Source organism: Oryx dammah, unplaced genomic scaffold (assembly GCF_014754425.2).
Source record: "Oryx dammah isolate SB20612 unplaced genomic scaffold, SCBI_Odam_1.1 HiC_scaffold_18, whole genome shotgun sequence".
Classification (NCBI taxonomy): Eukaryota; Metazoa; Chordata; class Mammalia; order Artiodactyla; family Bovidae; genus Oryx; species Oryx dammah.
In genome coordinates, this window is record NW_024070202.1 from 103543758 (window position 1) to 103566135 (window position 22378).

Here is a 22378-nt window from a genome sequence, read left to right on the forward strand (position 1 = left end):
CTGCGGGTGCTCTAAGAGGGAGGGTGTGTGTGTGTGTGTGTGTGTGTGATACTGCGGGTGCTCTAAGAGGGAGGGTGGGTGTGTGTGTGGGTGTGTGTGATACTGCGGGTGCTCTAAGAGGGAGTGTGTGTGTGTGTGTGTGTGTGTGTGTGTGATACTGTGGGTGCTCTAAGAGGTAGGGTGTGTGTGTGTGTGTGTGTGTGTGATACTGTGGGTGCTCTAAGAGGGGTGTGTGTGTGTGTGTGTGTGTGTGTGTGTGAGATACTGTGGGTGCTCTAAAGGGTGTGTGTGTGATATTGCGGGTGCTCTAAGAGGGTGTTACTGTGGGTGCTCTAAGAGGGGTGTGTGTGTGTATGTTTGTGTGTGTGCGCGTGCTCTTAAGTGACCATAAGGAAGCACCCTCACCCATGACCACAGCACAGCCAGTCACCCCTCTGTGTTCTTGTTTCAGCAACTGCTTCCCCAATACCACATCTAATAAGGTAATAAGACATTCAAACTTTTCACACTGAAACCGTCAGAACTTGAAGGAGCCTAGTTTGACACAGCTTTTCACATTCTCAAATAATTCTCTCAAGATTCAATAAGCAGAAAAAGGGCAGAAAGTCAGAACTGGATATAGAATTCAGATTTTTTTCTTTCAAAGACACATTTTATACAACTTTCAACATTTATACTTTCAAACAAAAGGAGCAAAAAATACACCGAGTGCTAAAAAAAAAAATCAAAACAATACAATTTTAATTTCAATATTTTAAAATACAGAAATTGAGAAGTAGGAATACCAAATACAACTTTAAACAAGTCACTTGTCCTTCTCTATAATAATCAATGTAAACTACTTAAAAACTTACAAATTTAAAACAGAAACAAAATAAATACTGTACACTTTCCCTGCCTGCAGGCAAAAGATGGGAAATACTGTTATGAATCGGAAAAAAAAAATGCTCTTAAAGCTTCAGCACCCCACTTCCCAGCCACACCCCACTCCGCTGTCACAGTGTGCTTCTGTATTCAAAGGACACACATGTGCACACACGCTGACTGCCTACCCACACAAGAAGACACTACTCTGCAGACACCCCGAACGAGAAAGGCTACCAGTCACCTGGGACCATGGGCATGAAAATCAGGTCAGGAAAGTCAGTCAGGCTAGCAAAACATTACTACAAAACTAGTATATACCAGAGCCAACAACTGTTCCTTTTCAAACTTCACAGATTTCAACCCCCTAAAACCAAGACTACCCCTCCCTGCCACCACCCTCTACCCTCCCCCCAGCCCCCCCAAATCAAACAAACCTGCTGAAGCACTGGCGAAGTTAGACATTTCACAGCAAATGTGAAAATTCATATTATATAATCTCTTAAAATGAACCTTTTCACCCTCTTTCCACAGCATGAAACTGTTATGGCTTAATTTATATTAAAAGTAGAAAAGTCTTTTCGGAAGGAAACGCCGTCTGCCAAGATGCATGTGCATTTCCTGATCAGTGCTATTTCATACCTAACAACTGCATGACTTGCTTTGCAGTCAGAAGCTGTTTTTGGAAAAACTGAGGTTATAGCTTTTGATTCAGTCTAACCATAAATGTAAGGCCCTTAGTTTGGTTTAGGTTTCTTTTGCAAGATAAAATAACCTTGGGGTTCACTTAGCAAGTTACACCTCAGGTCCCTGACTATAATGTGGAAGTTATATGTATGCTTTGCAAAAATAAAAGGTGAATCCTATGAATCTTAAGAGGGAAGAAATGATTCTAGGCAAGGAATCAACTCCTTATTATATACTACACCTGCTGCTGGTAATGGTTATCCACCAAAATCCACCAAAGAAATATGAGTATTTCTGGGTTATTTTTTTCCTGCAAAATATTTCATATTCTAGCACTTATGATCATTGTTTTGGTGAAAAATCTTGGGGGAAAACAACTGACACTTTGAAAAGGAAATGGCCAAAATAAAACTGGGTGGAGGCAAGGTTTATCTTTATGATTAAGATCCATTTAAGGTTGTCTTCTGAAATAAAAGTGAATTCAGAACGTCACAGGTCTTGCATAGGTAAACTACTTGGAGGTCTTGGGCTACGTGGTAGCCAAGGTTTATTAGTGAAATAGTGCAGAGCAGATAAAACTTGTTGGAAGAATCACTGAACACAGTTTCAAAAAGGCTTTAACCAAAAAAAATTCAATATTACACTTGTTAAGACAAAGCTTCAGGACATTAGAAAAGAACAGGAAGGGTGAGAGGGAGACTCTAAGGAGTAGAATGCAGGTAAATGAGTATTAAGTTTCCTCTACCCACTGAAGAAGAAAAGAAATACCATAACAGAATACAACTACAGTCATGATAAGCTAATTGCTTTGGAAATAGGCATTTGCTTCTTAATGTCCTTAACTTAAATTTTTAGGTAAGGGGTATCAAATGTTTGACTATGGCATGACATTCACTGAAAAACAAAAAAAAATAAGGGAAGGTTGTTTAGTAAGGCTACAGCATTAAAATTCCATTACGTTCAACAGCAATGTAGTGAGTATGTCACTTCCTCTGTCTTTCCCCCTGGCTTCCAGGAAGCATATCAACATCACCCACCACAGATGAGCCAAGGCTGCAGTGTCACAGAGGGGCTGCCGTAGGGAGCAAAGTACCAGAGCTCTAGTATCCACTGTGCCCCCAGCTGGTCACCGCCTTCTCTGGGTTTCATTTGTCTCTTTTCTTAAGCTAAAGATCAGATGTTCAACCTTCTCAAAACTGCTTTAAATGAAAATCTGGGGCATCTGAAAATGACTGATGACCTTTAACTTCTCTTTTTTGGAGGAAGCAATTAGCTTAATAACTAATGAGAAAAATGAATTTTTGAAAAAATTTCAAATTTATAATGAAGCCCTCATCTCTTAACATGAAATCATAAAATGCTTATACACTGCAATATCTACTACAGCAGCAGTATACTGGGCCAGTTATTCATCAACTTTTTGGGGAGGTGACATCACTAGGGAGCATTTCTTGCCAAAAGCAGAATCTTTTCTTCTGAAGCTTCCAGTCAAGACTCCCTTCCTACACTACAGTGGTTTCTCTCTACCCAGTGAGCCACTGGTGGGCAACTCAGAGCTGTCTTTGCTGATCACCCATTATTCTTCCATCTTATTTTCCTGCCCTATTACTGTGAGTAGTTGCTAAACCAATCTAATTCCATGATTTATTTTACCCCTATTCTAGTGCCTTGAAGAGTACATAGAATCTGTGAAGCAGTACTCTTTGAGAAGAACTCAAACTAATTTTAATTACTTTAAATCATCTAATCATCTTAATGATTACTTGAGGATAAACATTCTCACTCTTCTCCACAAACTATCTCATTCCTTTTTCTTTCACTTCACGCACTGATTCTAATTCAGCACCTTGTTAGAGATTTTTCAGTTTTTTTTTTAGGTAGCATGCTCTGGGCATATATTTGATGTGAAGCAAATTTTATGAGTAACAGCAGTTTTCATTTAAAAATGCACATAAATGTACATTCGTTGTCAGTTGTAACTTATAAATTCTCTGCAAATATGAAGTGTAAATAGATTAACACTTTTCTATGTTTTTCTTGAGTTTTGATCCAAATTTACAAATGAGAAAACCAAGAGTCAGAAAGAATACGTGACTTATTCAAGGTCACACAACTAAAATATAAAGGGCAGAACCTGGACGAACACCCAGGTCTTCTGCTCCTTTCATGCTATAACATGCCCCTGTGATTATGAACATTAAATTATTAATTTTTGAAATGTCTTTTAAATTTTGAAAAAAATTTTTTTTACTTCTATAGTTGTAGAGTATATCTCCACTGAAACTAATAAAGTTATGTCTTGTTTTTTCTATGAATGGGCCCTCTTTTGTTTAAGTTTGCTTAGAAGTGAAAATAATACTGCTTATTTCCTAGAGAAGAATACCTTCAAGAGCAGAGATCACAACTCCAACTTTATATCCCCCCACTCCCACAGTACTAAGTAGTGCTGGGCACATAGTAGATGCATGATAAATATCTGATCTCATATGAATAAATACAGTAGAGTTCATTAAAAAGGCAATAATTGGATTAAAAAATAGAGCAGTATTCAGTGCTGAGTATTTAAGTAGTGATACAGATGAGCTTGAATTCTGAGTTTATAAGATGGTTTTGGTCAGAATTTTCAATTCTGTATGCTTTAAAAATCAACTGATGCTTACTAAGTTCAAAGTATTTCTAGGATATTGGACTATTATAAACTGCCAGTGTTGTAGAGTTTACATCATTAATCAATACTGGAGAGCTTAGTATTATGTGATATTATGAATTAGAGTACAGTGGATTCCAGGTTAACAGAAGTCACTTATTTGAATCAATAAAGGAAAATGATTACGTGCTACTACAATTAAAATTGCATACATTAAATGGTAATTGTTGGTTATTATTTGTATTTGCTTATAACTAACTAAATGCCACCACTGCTGTCTTCCTAAGTTGCAGTGTTTGTAGGGTGGTATTATTTATAAATGAGACTGAGGGAAAGACGAAAGGGTATCACAGTCGAGTCCAGATGCTGGCGGCAGTCACTTCAACGTCCAGTCATTTCCACGAGATGCAGGGATGCAGCACAGTCAGTGATTTTATAAGAGCTCTGACTATGGAGCTCACTGGATTCAGTGGCTGAATTTTTACCAATTCACAAAAAGTTTACATGTATTCTATTTTAGTGGTTATTTCATCTTACTTAAAACTTAGCCAGTTAATGGGCTAATTAACACTGCCAAAAATGAATCCACAGTACCTTCATTTAGAAGTTCCATATACTGGCTACTTTAAATTAGTATTTATTGGCCTAAGTACACAGGGCAGATACTGGCCACAATTTTAATTCATAAAAATAAATTATTTTCATTTTTATGACTAAAGAAAAAAAGGTAATTAAAAATACTTAAAGCTGTGAAAAATGTAAAGACAACAAAAGAACCCAGATCATAATGTAGCTGGAAAAAGAAATTATAATTCTTATTTCTAAACTAAAACCAAAACATGTGCACTATAACACTAAAATGGTTTATCTACAGAAAACCAAAACATCACAGTACTATATTGTGTAGGGAAGGTGGGAGAATCACGCAAACCCACATTTTTCATATCTTGAGATCTGATGACCAACCAAATGACTGACTGTACCTACTTCTTACCTAGTTTTGGCATAGTGTAGACAGAGTTTTGAGTCAGCCTATTATAGACACTTAGTACTTCCAAAAATATTCTTCCTGAAACCCAGATAAGACCCAGACAGTGGTCCAATCATTAAACCAAAAAGGCTAATTCATAAGATATATATATATTCCATGAAATATTGGAATGGAAACAGAGTAAGAAATATTTCTCTTTGAAAATACATTTGAATGTAACCATGAAAGACAATGGTATAGACTTCTTTTTTCTTAGCTCTTCAAGTGATACTTAAAAGGGAAAGTCCTGCTACCTTTCTGAGTGGGAAAAAAAAAAAAGACAAATCCATAATATGGCCATATTTCTTTTCCATAAAAATAAATTTTATCCAACTTGCCTGTATTTTTTGTAGGAACTTATAAAATGTTCTATTGTCAGAACTGGAAATATCTCCACCCCACCCCCCAAGAAACAAGAAATTACTTGTTTTTATGTCACAGGCGGAGAGGAAAACAGAAGCTACTGCAAGCAGCTGAAAACTGGCATTTAGTAAAAATTGTGCACAAAGGAGATAAATGATTCCTTAAAGCTCAACCGGATACTTAACCTCACTATGCACTGGTTAAGTTAGGACAGATGGAAGAAACTGCAAAAAGCACCCATTTTACTCCAAATCCACATCTTAAATAACTCATTAGAAGGTTAAGAAATAAAAAACTAAACACACACACACACACACACCCAATTCATCTACTCCAACATGCTTGCTTCTATACAACTTAATATAGTATAGTCTTATTATATTACGGCTTATTATGCAGATTTGAATATTCTAAGTCAAACCATATTTCATATTTTCCAACAGATTAGGTATACAGAATAAAAGCATCATAAAATATAACCTCTGTGGCAGGTGCTGGCCCTGCCCTCCAACACCAGCAGTATGAAGAAGGCCCTCTGGAGTTACAAATGTATTTGGAAAACTACAAACATGACAATTTAACCAAACTTATAATACTTTTCCCACAAGTAGGGAAAAGATATTAAAGCTGTACTCTTTGGGACCCAGATATCATCAGCAAAAGTGAAAATGCAAGAAGCCTATTTTTCCATTTAGAAGAAAACTGCAATGTCAAATGAAATGAGAAATGTGGGGTTTTGAATGTAGTTCTTACACACTGGCTATGAAAGTGTTTCCCTGCAAAGAGAAGAGTCTGTGTCATCACAAAATGAGGGGGAGTGCAGAGGGAAGGTGGGACGTAGGTAATCGACCTGGATAACAGTATGCACCTTGGATGTTAGCAAAAGCGAAGCTAATAGCTTATAAAAAACACATGAAATATATAAAATAAAATGATTTTCATATACATCTTAATTTAAAATAATTAATGCATCAAATCCCTGTTTAAGACTTTAACCTGAATAGCAAATTTAAGAGTCCAGACTAGTTACTGTTACCGTGGCTCTTCCCCACGTGTAACACACACACTATCAAAAATAATTTAAAAACCTTCACATTCTTAAATCTAAATTAGTGAGATATTTCTCCAGAAATCTTCCAAATAAATAGCTTTAAAAAAGAAAGAATTTAAAAGCTGTTAACTTTAAAAAAAAAAATCTGTTAAATAAATTACTGATAATTCTTTACCCTATCACTGAAAATAAATCAAAACACTACCAACAACAAAATGAAATTCAAGCCCTGACAAGAGACCCTTTCCAGTTCAAGGTCTCTTTTTAAGGTTCTACCCTCCTTCTTCCTCTCCCCACCAGGTCCAAAATGGTTATTGCTGAGTGGGTGTGGCACAGTGAAAATGCAGCATCAGGCTCATTTTGTTCTTCAGGCAGTGTTCCCTACTGTACATGCAAACTGCTTCAGTGGGGCGCGTGGAAGCTCCAGGCTCCCGCACCCCAAGACCAGTCTCCGAAGGGAATAGTGGCCACGGCCGCAGCTCCGTCACACAAAGAAACGTGCGTGGCCATTTCTGTTCAGTTTAAGGATCTTCCCGAGACGCTGTTTGGCTGTTGCCATTCCTTTTTTTGGACGTTTACCTACAAAATATAGCACACCCACAGCAGTGTAAGTAACAGTGAAAATCACAGTTGATAGCACCTATCACCTGTGATAGACTTAAAGCAGAGCGACACGGCAAGCAAAGGCTTTTAGGCGTCCTGAATGGGTCGAGTCACACGCCTGGAAGTCCACTGCTTAAAACCCTTCCAGCTCGCCCACGAGATAAGGGCCAGCCTCCTTCCTAAGACTTACAGGACACTCCCCCGGCCTGAGCCCTGCCTGTCTCTTCAGCACCACCTCTTAGCATCCTGCCTCAAACCGCTCCAGCGATGCACCTGTTCTGTCCTCACCCCCTGCTGTCTGTCTCTCCCCTGTCCCGGGCCACGCTGTCTCCTCTGCTGTTGGCCCTGTCCCTTCCCCTGCCTAATAACAGCTAACCCATCACAGCCTTTCCAGGATCTTCCTCCCCCTCCAGGAAACCCCTCCTGCTCCTCAGGGCTGACTGAGATACCGTCTTCTCTGTCCCCATAGTAATCTGAGCACCTATCAATGCAGTGCCCATACCCAGCAGGCTGTGAGCAATGTGAGTACAGAGACATGTCTATTTAACTTAACCTACACACGTGTAACGTTACCTTTTGTTGCCTGGTTGCTGATAGGTGGTGGATTTGACGCAGGTCTCTTGGTGGGGTGAAGGGGCACTGAAAAGGAAGTTTCACCAACAGGCCTTTCTGGGCTTATACTGCCGTTACTTAGCTGGCACGCCCCTGATATCAAGCTTGAACTCTGCGTATACTTTGCATTCTGAAGGCTTGAGCCACTGCTGTCCACAGAATTCCTACTTTGTACTTTCTGACTGATTTCTGATGAAACTTCCTTCTTGATGCATTTCTGGCCTCTATTTAGATCCTAAGAAAGAAGGAAATAAGGCCGAATTTTTAGGGTTTCTTTACAAGAAGTAATGTATTAACAATTTAAGAGACAGAAGAAATACATTACTGAACTTGGGTTTTTTTAACATGAAGTGGCCATAGATGACCCCTCCTGATGGTCATCTCATTCTAAAACCTAGTAGCTCTGAAGGATTCAGGTTTTAAAGATGCCTCGTAACTTGAGACATCTTCAAGTCGAGAAGAAAACATTGTAGATAGTTAAGATAGATGGCTGGTGGGTCTTGAAATCAAAACAGAGAGGGTCCCAACCAGAATTAACAAGAGAAAAGGAAAAGATAAACTTGAAAAGAGCATACTGTAGATATAATGTTTCATGACACGAGTTTTAAGTGTGTGTTTGTGTGTGTGTATTATAGTGAATTTCTGATTCTGTAATGGTCAAGTAAGTTTTAAAAATAGCATTAAACACAGACTTGCTTTAAAAGTCTTACGAATACGCTTGAGCATTAAAACAGTCTTACAAATATGCTTGAGTATGAAGAAACAGCTTTTCAATTTGACACACTATTCTAATACCTCTCTAGATTACAAGAAACAGAAATTCTGTTTTCTCTAAGGTGATCTTGCTCATCATTTGTCTTCTGCTTCTTCATTTTCAAAGACAATTATAAAAGCAACAGCTAGATTTAAATAACAGCTTACCTTTTAATACTAAATCCAATAATGCTACTGAGTTATAAATTTTATAACCAGTGAGGCACTATAAAATCATATATTAGTAAGTGAATTCTTAATAGTTAAGGAATTTCTTACCTGACCTTTGTCTCTGGAGCATATCCTCCCATTAAAAGAACTTGTACTTGCCTTTAAAAATAACTTGGTTCTTTCTCTTATTATAAAAGTAATTGACAAGTATTTAGAAAATATAGATAAGCCAAATGAAGAACGTTAAAACCACCCATATTTCTGTTATTGAGAGAGCAAATGGGGTTGGGAAGGCTTGGAGACTCCACTGTGCCACCTAAGAGTTTTGATTCTTTCTTTGGTTGTCATTTTCCAAGGTCTGCAGCAAAAAGGTTATGCTGCTGCTACTGCTAAGTCGCTTCAGTCGTGTCCAACTCTGTGCGACCCCACAGACAGCAGCCCACCAGGCTCCTCTGTCCCTGGGATTCTCCAGGCAAGAATACTGGAGTGGGTTGCCATTTCCTTCTCCACAAAAGGTCATACAGCCTTCCTTTTTTGGTGCTACTGGCAACGTTTTTTAAAAAAGGTATTTAGGGGGTTCATTTTGTTTGGTATAAGCATTCATACACGAGAATCCTCAGACATCAAGGGTCTTCTCTTGGAGCAGTGACTCTCAATCTGGACTTAATGAATGGTCTGGGGTGAGGGTGGGGTACAAACCATGAGAAAAATGTAAGCACAAGTCATATTTATGGAGAACATTTTTTGGAAAGAAAACATTTTCCTGTAACTGTCATCAAGTTCTCAAAGAAATTTGGTATCTAAAAATGCTCAATAAACAACAGCAGAGATTAAAAGGATCCTTGTGGTATTGTGGTACTTTTTTCCTTTCATGTTTCATTCTAGCCAGACATAACCTAAAGGTGTTGGCAGCCAGGAGTTTTTAACTGCTTTCTTAAATAAGTTGCTTTTTTCCAGATAACATTCTATCCATAAGCCTTTCATTGGTTAGCACATCAGAATCCCTAAAAATGGACAGCTGTTCAAAGGTACATTTAATGATAATTGTTAAGCTTTCTACCTCTGGGGGTTGATTACTGATTGCAGTTTTAAAAACAAAAGCAAAAACAGAGCTAATGACAATCCTATTTCAATATTTCAAACCTTGAATATACCTGAAGATTAAATCTGGAAGTTGTATCAAATTGTTTAATCCAGGAAGAACTCCTCAAGTCTTGATCTTCAGTCTTGACATGATATCCTAAAGAGAAATTTTAATTAAAAATCTTCTCACAAACTGAATCTTAAAGAACAAAGTTAGCCTGCCGCTTAAAACTGAAAGTAAATTTATGTTGACATTTTATTCAAAAAATGAGCATGCTAACTCTTTATTCATATACTTTCACCATACTCCTTTCCCTCTCAAAAACAAAACAGTCACCAGCTTGCAATCCAACATGTTAATTATTTCAATTCTCTCAAAGACTGTCTGTCTTTCTATGGCAGGTTTTGGGCCAGATGCTGGAGGACCTAGATCAAATTCTGTGGCCATCTGTTGTACATGTAAAACCAAGTGCAATACAGTTTCTCTAAAAATAGTATATTTTCCCATACAGAATAAAGGCATATGTTTGCCTGAATCTGGCAGCATTTCCAGAGAAGCTTTCTTTTCAAGGGGCCAAAGAGATTATAGGAAGACAGAATGATAAGTGCAAAGACAGAAAAATCCAGATTTGAACTTGAGATCTTTCATTACCAATACATCTTTAGCCAAGTTATATAACCTCTTTAAACCTGAGTTTCCTCTTATACAATAAGCAAAGATTTTGAGATCACATGATCTAGTCTTGGATTCAAATTCCAGTCACTGAGTAGCCATGTAAATGTGGGCAAGTTAATTCCACTAAATCTTTTTTCCTTTACCTATTAAAGCTACATTACACACACCCAACATGTCGTTTCAAGAATTAAGTGAAATGAATGCCAAGCTCCTGGCACATAATTGACACAGCTAGGTGGGAATGAACATAATTCCTATAGTAGACTTCAGTTTTAATGTAGTACCATCTTTTCCCTAATCCTCCTCAGATTTTTGGGAAACAAAACTTCTCCCTAAAGGCAGACAGAAGGAAACACTCTGGCACCACTGATACCGCCAGCAAGTCTCCTCTCTTTCCCAATGTCTCCTATTAAGTAGAAGAGAATACCCTCCAGCAGAAACAGCTGAAAGCTCGCCTTCCCTTCCATAAAAGGAAAAAGAGTGGATTGTTCAAACTAAGCACATCAATTAAGACACAAACATTCCCTCCATTCTGATCAGCTTATAAAAGGGAAACAACACTGTCTTGCAAGTCAGTGAACACAACTCCTAATCCGTTAATTTACATTTTGAGTTATTCTATTTGCAGCTAACATTTGTCAACATCATATATATATGTATATATATCATATATATATGTATATATATCTGCCAATATGTCTAACACCATCTCCAACTAAAGATGTTTAATAAACATTTCTTGTTCATAATCTTTAATCTCAAGCTAGGATTACAGGGCTATTAAGGTGAGGGTTCTATGTTACTTTTCAGAAAATTACAATTTATGTTTCTTACCACTTTGCACTGGCTTATCACAGCGATACAACTGCCTGACCTCATGGTTACTGCTGTGGCAGCTGCTGGGGTCCTGGAGAGAGGGTCTTTCACCACCGCAGTCTGTGCTTTGAATCTGCCTTTGTAAACACGTGGAATAGTGCAACCCTGCCATAGACAGCATGCCCTGAATAGCTTCTTCCTCTGTGCTCGTCGAGGTAGGACATTCCCTGAAGGGCAGATCAGCAGAAAAGACAAGAACTTTTTTACTCTTAAGGAAATATTTGGTAAATTTTAAAACCAAAACATACACACACACACAAAACAAAAACCCCCAAACAAAACAAACAAAAAATAACAAATATTTTCCTATCATTTATATAACATTGTAATAAGACCATCATCATCAGCATGCCTACCTTTTAACTGGAATTTCGCTTCGAGATGGCTTTTGGCTCTTTTGAAGGAAGTTCCTCATCACATTAGATCCTTCCTTAAAGTTTGATGTTATCTCTTGTTTCTTTTCATCACCTGAACTTTCAGACTCTTCAGTGGTAAAATTATTTTTCTGAGATAATTAAATAGAGGGAAATCTATATAAGAAATCAGAACACATTTATACAAACTAACCAAAAACAGTTTATCCATCTAAAGGGAAAGTGAGAACTTCATTATCATGGAATTATTTCTGTGTTTCATATGAAAAAGTGGAAATAAATCTCTAGTTACTGCAGTAACATAATTCCTTAGTTTAAAAAAAAAAACACACAGTACATGCTTTCTTTAAGGCAAAATGAAATATAACCTATGAGGAAATATGAGAAACGAGAGCTGTATCTCCCTCCACCCTTTCCAAAATCAGACAGAAGCTTTGTTGATCAGATGTAAGTAGTCCCGTGACGGGATGTGTGTGTAATTACCACTGAAGAGAAGGCTCTGTGCCACAAAGGTCAGACAGACAGGCTTTGGGAAAGCTGTCATCCACTTTCCTCCCATGTAAAGGAGAGTGGGTGTTCATCTTTCCAACACATAACTGTAAGTTACACAGGGTCCCAGGCATACCAGTGCAGTGCAATCAGGTCCAGAGTCTTCTGAATCAGAAATATCAGAATATTCAGATGATCGATTCCTGAGTTCTGATTTCACACTTGTTAAAAACCCTGAGAAGCAAAGTGATCAGAGAAAAAGAGCCATCAGAACTGGAACAAAGTGCCATCCAAAGCCCGTCCAACTCAACTGCGCCGGCTCTGTCCTTTCTCACTGCTTTCATTGTCTTCATTTCTTTCTTCCCCCAAGGACTTTTCCCCTAATTAACCAAGATACAGATTGACGTGTATTCTTAAAACTTCTGTGGTATTTATCAAATATGGTTTACAATCCTTGCATGGGTGGGTTGACTATTTTATTTCTTCCCAGAAAAAAACCTCAACACTAAAATTAGCTATGATGCTTTTCACTTTCTGTTGTGCTTTATTTGCCTCAACAGAAAACAAAAAAAAAACTCTCTTGAGCCTAAGACACATTCAAGTAGACAGTGAATTCAACAAGCTTATAGACCAGGCTTCACCCTTGCCTCTCTTTCCCCACAGCACGTTCGGCTAGCAACTGCTGGATAAAGTCCATTGATCAGCTACGTCTCCCCTGGCATGTGAACAAATGTAGAGTTACTGACTAAAACAATAACAAACTTATCTGGAATTACCAGGAACTGAGGTATTCGGCATGGATTTAATAATGTTAATTATCTAGAATATTCGCTTATCAAGTACTAAAATGTTTAACTACTTTTTAAGATAGAGGCCCTGAAAAATGTTGAGAAATGAAAGATTTCATTCAAAGAAGATCTCAAGGAGGAAGAGGTGTTACTATTCATCACATTGATGGTAACCAGTTAATAACCAAGTACAGCCTTCTGGTCAATATGCAATCAAATAAAATAATACTTGGGTTACTAATAGCTTCAGATCAGCCAGTTATATATGTCTCCTAATTCTGAAAACCATATGTGTGTTAGCTAAAATTATCTTGGAAATTGCACTACATTTTCAACTGCTTCATAATTTGGAGTAGAGGTCCATAAAATGCATGAGCTTTTATGTGACTCTTGAAAAAACTGTCATTAGATGAGGGTGTCACTGGCCAATGACATCCTTGTCACTAATACCACTTTCCCCGGCTGCTACCCCTCATTGGGAGGTCACATTCAGCATGTCCCTGATGGAGAGAGGATTCAGAAATGCTCCAGATTTCTCAAAAGAGTATTAGGGACACAAGAAATTTTAATCCTACTACTAATTTAAGCACTTTAAAATTAGCGAGTTACCTGACATATTATTAGCATATTAATAATGAACCGACCTTTAAAATGACCATTAAAACAAACATACTGTTAAGTGGTTTTTGAGACTCTTCATTCTCTACTCCCTCTATTCCTGAACTCTCTTCTATCTTCACTTTTGCCTTTTTTGTCCTTCTCTTATCCTCTTCATTTTCACTATCTGCTGTATAAAGACTCTGATCTGTGAAGGGTTGTCTCTCATCCCTGTACATAGAGGGAAAAATAATCAAGTCAGAAAATAGTGCAGCCAAACAGTATTATACTCTCCTTACTTAGCAGAGAAAACTGAGAACTGAGACACTTTCCCCATATTTCAGGCAGGTGTGCAATGGTCTGGACCCGGAATAAAATGAACAGAGGAAATCCATGGAAAACTAAACTCTCTGATACTTTCATCTACTTTACGTACTTAATTATCCTTCCATTTGTCAGCAGTAATCGAAGATCATTATCTTTCGCTCTCCATTCAGGTACTGTGGAAGATGGCTGGAGATGTTTGTTGAATTTTCCATTCAGTTTTGAGCTCAAGATGTCCTTAAAGAATAAAAACAGAACTTACTTAACCTCCACCCTTGACAGGTAAAGGAGCAGGAGAGTATACCACCACCTCCCCCTGCCCCCGTCCCCAGGGCCCTGCATTCTAAGAGTGCTGGGCAGCCTCCAAGGCTAGGGCATTCGCAGTGTTGCAGCATGGAAGCTAAAAGGCTCCTAAAACCAGAATGAATGTGTTTCATCTTTCTGTAGGGCCAGTAACAGTAAAATACGTTCTACAAAGCAGAATATAAAGTCTGCCTCATGTGAATTCAGACATTTCACTCTTGTAGAAAGCTGAAAAACTGGAGAAGTACTGCCTTCATATATTTTGAGTTCTCTTTCCCTTGTTTCTCCCTAACTGCTGGGTCCTTTCCGGTCCCCCATCTCTGACCTAATCTCTAGTCTTCCCACCAGGTACTCTCAGTAATTTACAGGTCACCATCCTGCTATCACCAGGAACAAAGGCCACCGAGTGACCTAAAGGCACAACAGTAGCTGGTTTTTAAAACATAAAGAATATTTCCTTTCATATTTTTCTTTAATAATATATAGAGCTTCTTATAATAACCTGAATCTTCTCCCACATGGCTATGGATGAATCTTCTCCCAGATGGCTATGGGTTGAAGGAGGTTTAGAACAACAAAAGCTTACAACAGTATAAATATAATTATATACAATTTAAAATATTTAAGGAAGCTTTAATTTCTATATAACATCTGTAAATATGTTAATTCAGAGATACTGCTATCTTACTTTTAAACTGTCCTCTCCTTAAGATGTACAATCATGGATGACATGGATCTCACCACAGGTCAGTAGCATGTTTTACAAAGGCCCCACACTGAGTTCATTACTCCATTAGGCCAGCATTTCTCAAACTGTAATGAGTTTAATACTCTCCCAGCCTAACAGTGATGCATGCTGCTGCCGCTGGGCCAGGAAAAGGCCTACAGCACCTGCACTTTCCTCTGCCTTCAATACTCCTCAAGTCTGTGTATCCACCTGATTTCTTCTATGTAAGTGTCTGTCAAATGCACCCACCTGAGAGGTTCTCCGATCACCTTAGCAGAAGCAGCCAACCCCCAGCCCCTTTATTCTACTGCTCTCTTCATGACCTTTTTAACTGAAATTATACGACTTTAATACCTGTCTCTGACTTCGATCCTTCCAACATGAACTAGGATGGAAGCTCCATGAGGGCAGGGGCTTGGGTTTTGCCCACTCTGGTCCTTCCCCAGAGCCTAGAAGAGTACCTGGCACTCAGTAAACACTCGATGTACATGTCAGCAAACCGATGGGACCTGTTCATCCTACTTCTACACCGAAGCATGCCCCCATCACGAGCAGAAGTGCTGCTGACCCCTAGGGTGCTAAGCAAAGATCAGACAACAAGAATGGCCAGCCTGGTCTCTTTCTATCATCCTTCTGAAGGCCTTTCAGAAATGACTGAGTCTCTCATGTGACCACGCAACAGAAGCTTGCCTCTTCCCAGGGACACATCTCCAGTCTTCTGAGCACCTCCCTCGTGTGGAGCTCCAGGATGTCGAGGTTGGAAGGAGTTCGGACATTGTGGTCTCGAAGTTTCCGCATCCTTCGTCGGGAATGGTATGGGGAAGCTGCTTCACTTGAGGACCGTGAAACTGGACACACAGAAGGGATTCCCTGAGATTTAACTGGTTTGCCGTTTTCCTCCTTTAAGAACAAAATTTGGGGTATTTTTTATGACAAGGCCACAAACATAAGTGACTAAATAATCATCTATAAAATATTTTAGAAAACAAAAAACATTCCTTTTCATCATAAAAACAAAAAACACCAAATTATAAAACTTGAACAGCTCTGCTGAGATCTTTTCCCCTTCTCTCTTCCACATAAAATTCTGTGAACACATATCCTTGATTTTCAACATCATTTTAAAGGCTGTGTCATATTCTACTGTAGAGATATAGCATAATTTATTGACCTAATACTTAGGGATAGATATTGTTTTCATTTCTTATTATCATTTTGGTTCCAAGAGGTGATAGTGGTAAGCAGGTATGGTCATATGTCAAGTTTAACTGGAACTGTCTTATTTACTTTATTAAAGTAATGCTAAGTCAAGGTATATGCCAGTTAGAAATCATATACTAATTTATACTTCCTATCAGCAGAGCAAAAATACAGAATTTTATCTTTGCCAATGTGATAAACCATCATTTGAAAGCATAAATTATGTGGTAATATGTGGTTGAATACTTTTTCACATACTGAGAATATTTTTCATATTTTTACTGAATTGGCCATTTCCATCTCTTCTTTAATGAAATTCCTGTTTACATTTTCTTTGTACATTTTTCTATAGCCATTTTGCTGCCTTCTGTACTCCCTACCCTCCAATTAAAAAAAAATAAAACACTTTGGTGACTATTTTTGTCCAATTATTCTTCCAAGAATATTTCACCATTTTCAATTTGTAATACTAATTTGGAATTGACATATTTTAGAAATGACACTCCCATTTATTAAACTAGAGTTTTATTTCTCTTAGTGAAGATTTATAGTTTTTTCATATAGACCTATACTTTTTTATTGAGTGTATTCTTAGTTTTGGTTATTGTTGTGATATATATTTATATATTTATACATTTATATATATTAAGATTAAATACATGACTTTTGACTTTAAAAATTCATGTATATGTAGCTCTTCAAAAACATAAAATCATTTCCTACTATATCTGAACATGTTGAGAATTATATGAAATACTCTATCCAAGGATATTAAACCCAACATTTTAATACCTCTTTTTTGTTTCTCAAATACAGCCCTGATCTGAGCCAGTAAATTATCAGCATCCATTTTTCCACTTAACTTCCTTCCAGTTCAAGCTAGACACTAACAGAACCACCTTCCTGAAGAATTACTTTAATTAAAATCCCCTATCTTTAACACCTAGAATATCTTCTAATTAACAAAATACCTAATGTCAGACTTCATGGGCTTTTATCAAAGGGCATATACCTAACCCAGGTGTCATAATATTTTCAGTTGAGTGGGTCTCCTTGCCCCAACCCTCTTTCTAATCCAACTTCACCGGTTCTTACTCATCTTACACATCTTAACATGTATTCATCTTTGCATTGCAGAAATGAATGAGATCTGAAAGTTTTGTTTATTCTGTATTTTTTTCATTTTTGGAGTAACCTGAAGAACCTGAAGTAACCTGGTAACTACATCCTTATTACTTCATGATGATACAATATTCCAGATTTCTCTGTAGGGCTTTGAAACCCTGAGACTCCTTTCAAGATACAGCTCATTCTAGTTCTTCTAAGAATGTCGAGGCTTTCCAGTATTTGTAGTGTGGTGGTAGATCCAACTGCTTCTCAAAGTAGATAGGAACCAAGCATTTAGATGATAGTTTCTACTCTTACCTCTATTGCTCGAATTACTTTAGAAAGTTCTTTAATAAGATGTCCAGGTCTAACATTGTCTGGAATTTCAAAGGCATGTTCAGATACAAGCTGTATTTGGATTAACAAAGATAAGACAACCAAAGTTATTTACATTTTAAGATGTAAAAACTAATCAATTTTTAAGTTCTCTAGATTTTATAGACAAAGTCAAATATCAACAAGCCAGGTCTCAGAACTCAAGGAGCTGGTTTCATATCTTCTAAGGAGATCCTTATTAACTTATGAAATCCTTTTACTTTGAGTTAAACATGGACTTGTCTTACTGTGAATTCTGCTCAAAATGGACTCTACACCTCAAAGCCTACTGTAATTCTAAATACTACTATAATTAGTAAAGAAACTAATTAAGCCTTAAATTTAATTCATAATACAAAAGGATTTGTAAGGGGAAACACAGGCACTAAAATAATCCTAGCTTCTCATGGTAAATCTAATTCATAAAGTCTTTTATTTTTTGCTTTTCAAAAGTAAAATAGGAAAAAGATTCCATCAATAGGAAAGAGGAATTAATTGGCGAGTTACCATATCTACTGAAGTGCAAACGGCTATCATTGTTTATTACGTCTAATTCCAAACAGTAACCTGTTTATCTAAGAACAGGCTTCCCAGGTGGCTCAGTGGTAAAGAATGCCCCTGCAGTGCAGGAGATGCAGGTTCAATCCTCGGGTCAGGAAGATCCGCTGGAGAAGGAGCAGGCCCCCCACTCCAGTTTTCTCACCTGGGGAATCCCACGGACAGAGGAGCCTGGTGGGCTACAGTCCATGAGGTTGCACTGGACACAACTCAGCGACTAAACAACAAATCTAAGAGCATTTGCCCTTTTAGATGCCCTCAACATACTAATTGCTACTCCTGCTTTATATCCTCTCCCTGGTTTTAGCATAATTTGTTAAAACAAACCAATGATAACAGTAACACTAAGTGCAAACTATGTGCCAGGCTGAGCAACAACAAATTAAATAACAACAACAACAAAATAACTGAGCGACTGAGCAACAGCAGATGTGCCAGGCAAGATACAGTTGAGTACTTTACAAATGTTGCCTCATAAATCATTTCAACAACACTAGACAGAGGTTCTCCTAGGACTCTCATTGTATGTCGAGGGAATAGAAGCACAGGGTCACGCTTTATTAGCAGCACGGCTAAGACTTGAATGCAAGCCTCTGACTCTGGAGTCCACACCCTGAACCACTAGGCTAATAAGCTGCCTCTCAAAGTGTACTCTAGATGTAATCAATTAACAGTATCTATTATTGATGAATTTTGCTGTCGTTGTTCAGTTACTCAGCCATGTCCGACTCTGTTCAACCCCATGGACTGCAGCATACCAGGCTCCTCTGTCCTCATTGTACATCAAAATCACCCGCAAGTTTAGAGGTTCATAGCCTACTACAGATCTATTATACCAAAATCTCTAGGGGAAAAAAGTTATTTCTAAAAATCTCTAAAGGCAATTTTGATAAACACACAAGCTTGAGAACAACTCGTCTAAAGCTTTCAGAAGGAATTACACGGTTTTTGCAAGATACTCTTTGTTTTTATCCTGTTATATACAATATACTTTTGTAATCCGTCTTTGCCTTTACTTGTCAATTAGATGATGGCATCTTTGACGCTGATTTTATTTTCCTATATGCTTCCACAGCGCCCCTGCTCTAATGGGTATACAGCAATGATTAAACAAAAAAAATGAAAGGAAGCATAAAATTATTGGGAGGGTAATCTATTACCCTCAGAGGGTAAAGAATCTGCAGGCAATGCAGGAGACCAGGTTCGATCCCTGGATGGGGAAGATCCCCCAGAGAAGGGAATGGCAACCTACTCCAGTATGGTTGCCTGGACAATCCCATGGACTGAGGAGCCTGGCAGGCTACAGTCCATGGGGTCGCAGAGTCAGACTCGACTGACGGACTAACACTTTCCCAGTATCTTTTAGGTGGCTCAGGGGTAAAGAATCCGCCAGTCAAGGCAGGTGGTGCAGGTTTGACCCCTGGGTCGGGAAGATCCCCTGGAGCAGGAAATGGCAACCCAGTCCAGTACTCCTGCCTGGAATATTCCATGGACAGAGGAGCTTGGTGGGCTACAATCCGTGGGGTCACAGTCAGGCACAACTGAGCGGCTGACTTCAAGTGGACATTTAAGAAATCAGAATGGAACTGTATTTTCATCAGATAAAATATTTATCACTTATTAAAGCATTGTGTATAAAGTTCCAGGGAGGAAATAAAGATGAGAAAGTCCCCGTTTTTTAAGCGCTCATAAATACAGACAATAGGAAATGGACACATTGCTTTATGGACACTACTTTTAAGTCCACTGGCACAAGAGATATGCTATGGACGTATAAGGAAAGGACCTATGAATTCCAAATGGAGAGATCTGAGATGACCTCTTAGAGGTGGTAGGATTCGAATGCAAACTAGACCACAGTTCAGGGAAAATGGAAAGCTTCTGCTTGAACCCGGACCTCTCTTTTCCTTTGTTCTTACATAAGACCAGCAGAGGGATAACAGCATAGGCTTTGCAAACAGAGACCGAGCTTCATCTTAGCTCCACCAGTTGTCTTGAGCAAGCACTTACACTCTGAACCTCAACTTCTCCATATGTAAAATGGGGACAACAACAGCACCACAAACTCATTTAGTTGCTCTGAAGAGTAAATGAGTTAGTAAATGCATTTATGGATATAAATGCACACTATGTGAGCACAAAGTTATATATTATTATTCTATATCTACATGTTAATTTCTTAGTCAATATCCCAGATAGTCTCAAATTTACTTTCTTTTCAAGATTAAAGAAGTACCTAGGTACTTCATTCTCCAAAATATAAACAAAAACCAGCATATCTGTATATACTAATAAAACACAGGTTGTACTTCTCAGTTAAAGCATGATTCCCATTCCTTCTACCACTCCCACTCATTGACAAAACAGCAAAAGGCTCTGTTTTCCTGACCTTGGCATATAAAAATTAACAGTTTCCCTGATGGCTCAGATGGTAAAGAATTTGCCTGCAGCACAGGAGACCCAGGTTCAATCCCTGCATTGAGAAGATCCCCTGGAGAAGGGAATGACTACCCACTCCAGTATTCTTGGCTGAAGGATTCCATGGATAGAGAAGCCTGGAGGGGCTACAGTCCATGGGGTTACAAAGAGTCGTGGACATGACTGAGAGACTAACAATTTCACACTTTTCACTTTTCTGACCTTGCCATATAAAAATTAAGTTATTTCACCAAAGACAACTACTTACTTCTTTTTTCATCCATAATTTTAAAGCAGTATGCAGCGCTTTCACTCCCTGTACTAGGTAAGTCTGAGGCTGAAAACCATCTTCTCTCAGTTCTGTGGGAATGAAGTTAAGGGGAAAGGAGTTAGGTTCTGTGGCAAAGTGATTAACTTTAGGTTTTGAGTAACCACCAAATATCAAACAAGTTAACAGAGAGGAAGAAAAGTGAAATAAGAAACAATCAATTGACAAGATGAGAAAGAAAAAGAAACAGAACCACACTAAACACTCCATCTTCTACAGCAGCACCTCTCTCAAGACACCCACCTCCACACAGTGCTACAAGGTGTGAGATGGGGTCCTTACTACTTGTTCCTTGCGAAGAAAGTAAGCCCCTCTCACCCCTTTTAAGGAAAGAAACCATGAATGAGTTCTATCATTTAATTCTGTGCATGCTATCTTGGGAAAAGAGTCATTGATTTGCTTCTTTTCATTGTACCTTTTCTTCTTGTGCAACTTTTAAATGAGAAAACCCCCAATGTTTAGAATAGACTTTGCTGTTTAATCTGTTTATATCTCTTCTTCTGGAAGTTAATTATAACAGCACTATTTGCAAACTGACTAGAAATGTAAGACAACACAGAAACTAGATCGACTGTATTCTCATGGGCACCAGTGTAAAGCAAAACTAGATAAAAGTTAGAAGTGACACTGAGTCTCCAACTTGACTGCTCAAAAATCATTAAACCAATAATAAAACACTAAAATCTGAAAAGTCACTTAAAAAGGTAGCTTTCCCGTTTAAAGGGATATTCCCCCATCCACTCACCACCCAAAACCATGTTTCTTCAGCCACAGATCACAGCCCGACACTAGCTGGTTTGCGCTAACAGGTGCCTTATGCTGGCCACATAATGGTCACAACAGTAACAGCGCAGGCACCACCTGACTCTCTCAGGACAAGAGAAGTGCTCCCTCAAATTTTTTTAAAGCAAATGCTTGGGGACAAACATTAAGTAACAGTCCCTTGGCTTCAACTGCGTTTTTTGCTAGCGAGGCACTTTTACATGCCTGATAATCTGTGCAGGTGACTAGAGTCCCAGGAGAAAGGAACACTTTCAGGATTACCTGTGTGGTTCCAATGCAGCAGTTCATGTGTTTTTATGACTATGGACTAGAGATCTCCTAATTTGTTAAAAAGGTTCTGAACAGGGGGAAATCATGCATTTAAAAAACAAAACAGGGACAATAGCCATCATATTTTTAAAAGGACCTCTCTATCAGTGACTTTAAGTGAATTTACAAATATCATGCATCACATAAAACAACAAAATGTTCAGATTATTACCTTTTAGGGTTTCCAGCAAGTTTTTGGCTACAAACCAACATATGGCTTCAAAGAAAGGGAATTTGAAAAGATCTGGTGTTTTAAGTCTTTTTTCCATCTCGTAACACCTA

At 38.2% G+C, this 22378-nt stretch overlaps 1 protein-coding gene across 1 annotated transcript in view; it reads right to left on the bottom strand.

Moving 5' to 3' along the window:
• Positions 1-613: 613 nt before the first annotated feature.
• Positions 614-22378, bottom strand: part of KDM7A (lysine demethylase 7A) — a 76367-nt gene continuing 54602 nt past the window's right edge. Inside the window, exons 9-20 of the mRNA XM_040259994.1 lie at positions 22269-22375; positions 20945-21036; positions 17644-17733; positions 15709-15918; positions 14101-14225; positions 13741-13895; positions 12416-12513; positions 11773-11921; positions 11375-11583; positions 9936-10021; positions 7819-8092; positions 614-7221 (exon numbers count right to left, since the gene is read on the bottom strand). Of these exons, the coding sequence (XP_040115928.1) occupies positions 7127-7221; positions 7819-8092; positions 9936-10021; positions 11375-11583; positions 11773-11921; positions 12416-12513; positions 13741-13895; positions 14101-14225; positions 15709-15918; positions 17644-17733; positions 20945-21036; positions 22269-22375 (1690 nt within the window). The 3' untranslated portion in view covers positions 614-7126. The remainder of the gene's footprint in view (positions 7222-7818; positions 8093-9935; positions 10022-11374; positions 11584-11772; positions 11922-12415; positions 12514-13740; positions 13896-14100; positions 14226-15708; positions 15919-17643; positions 17734-20944; positions 21037-22268; positions 22376-22378) is intronic.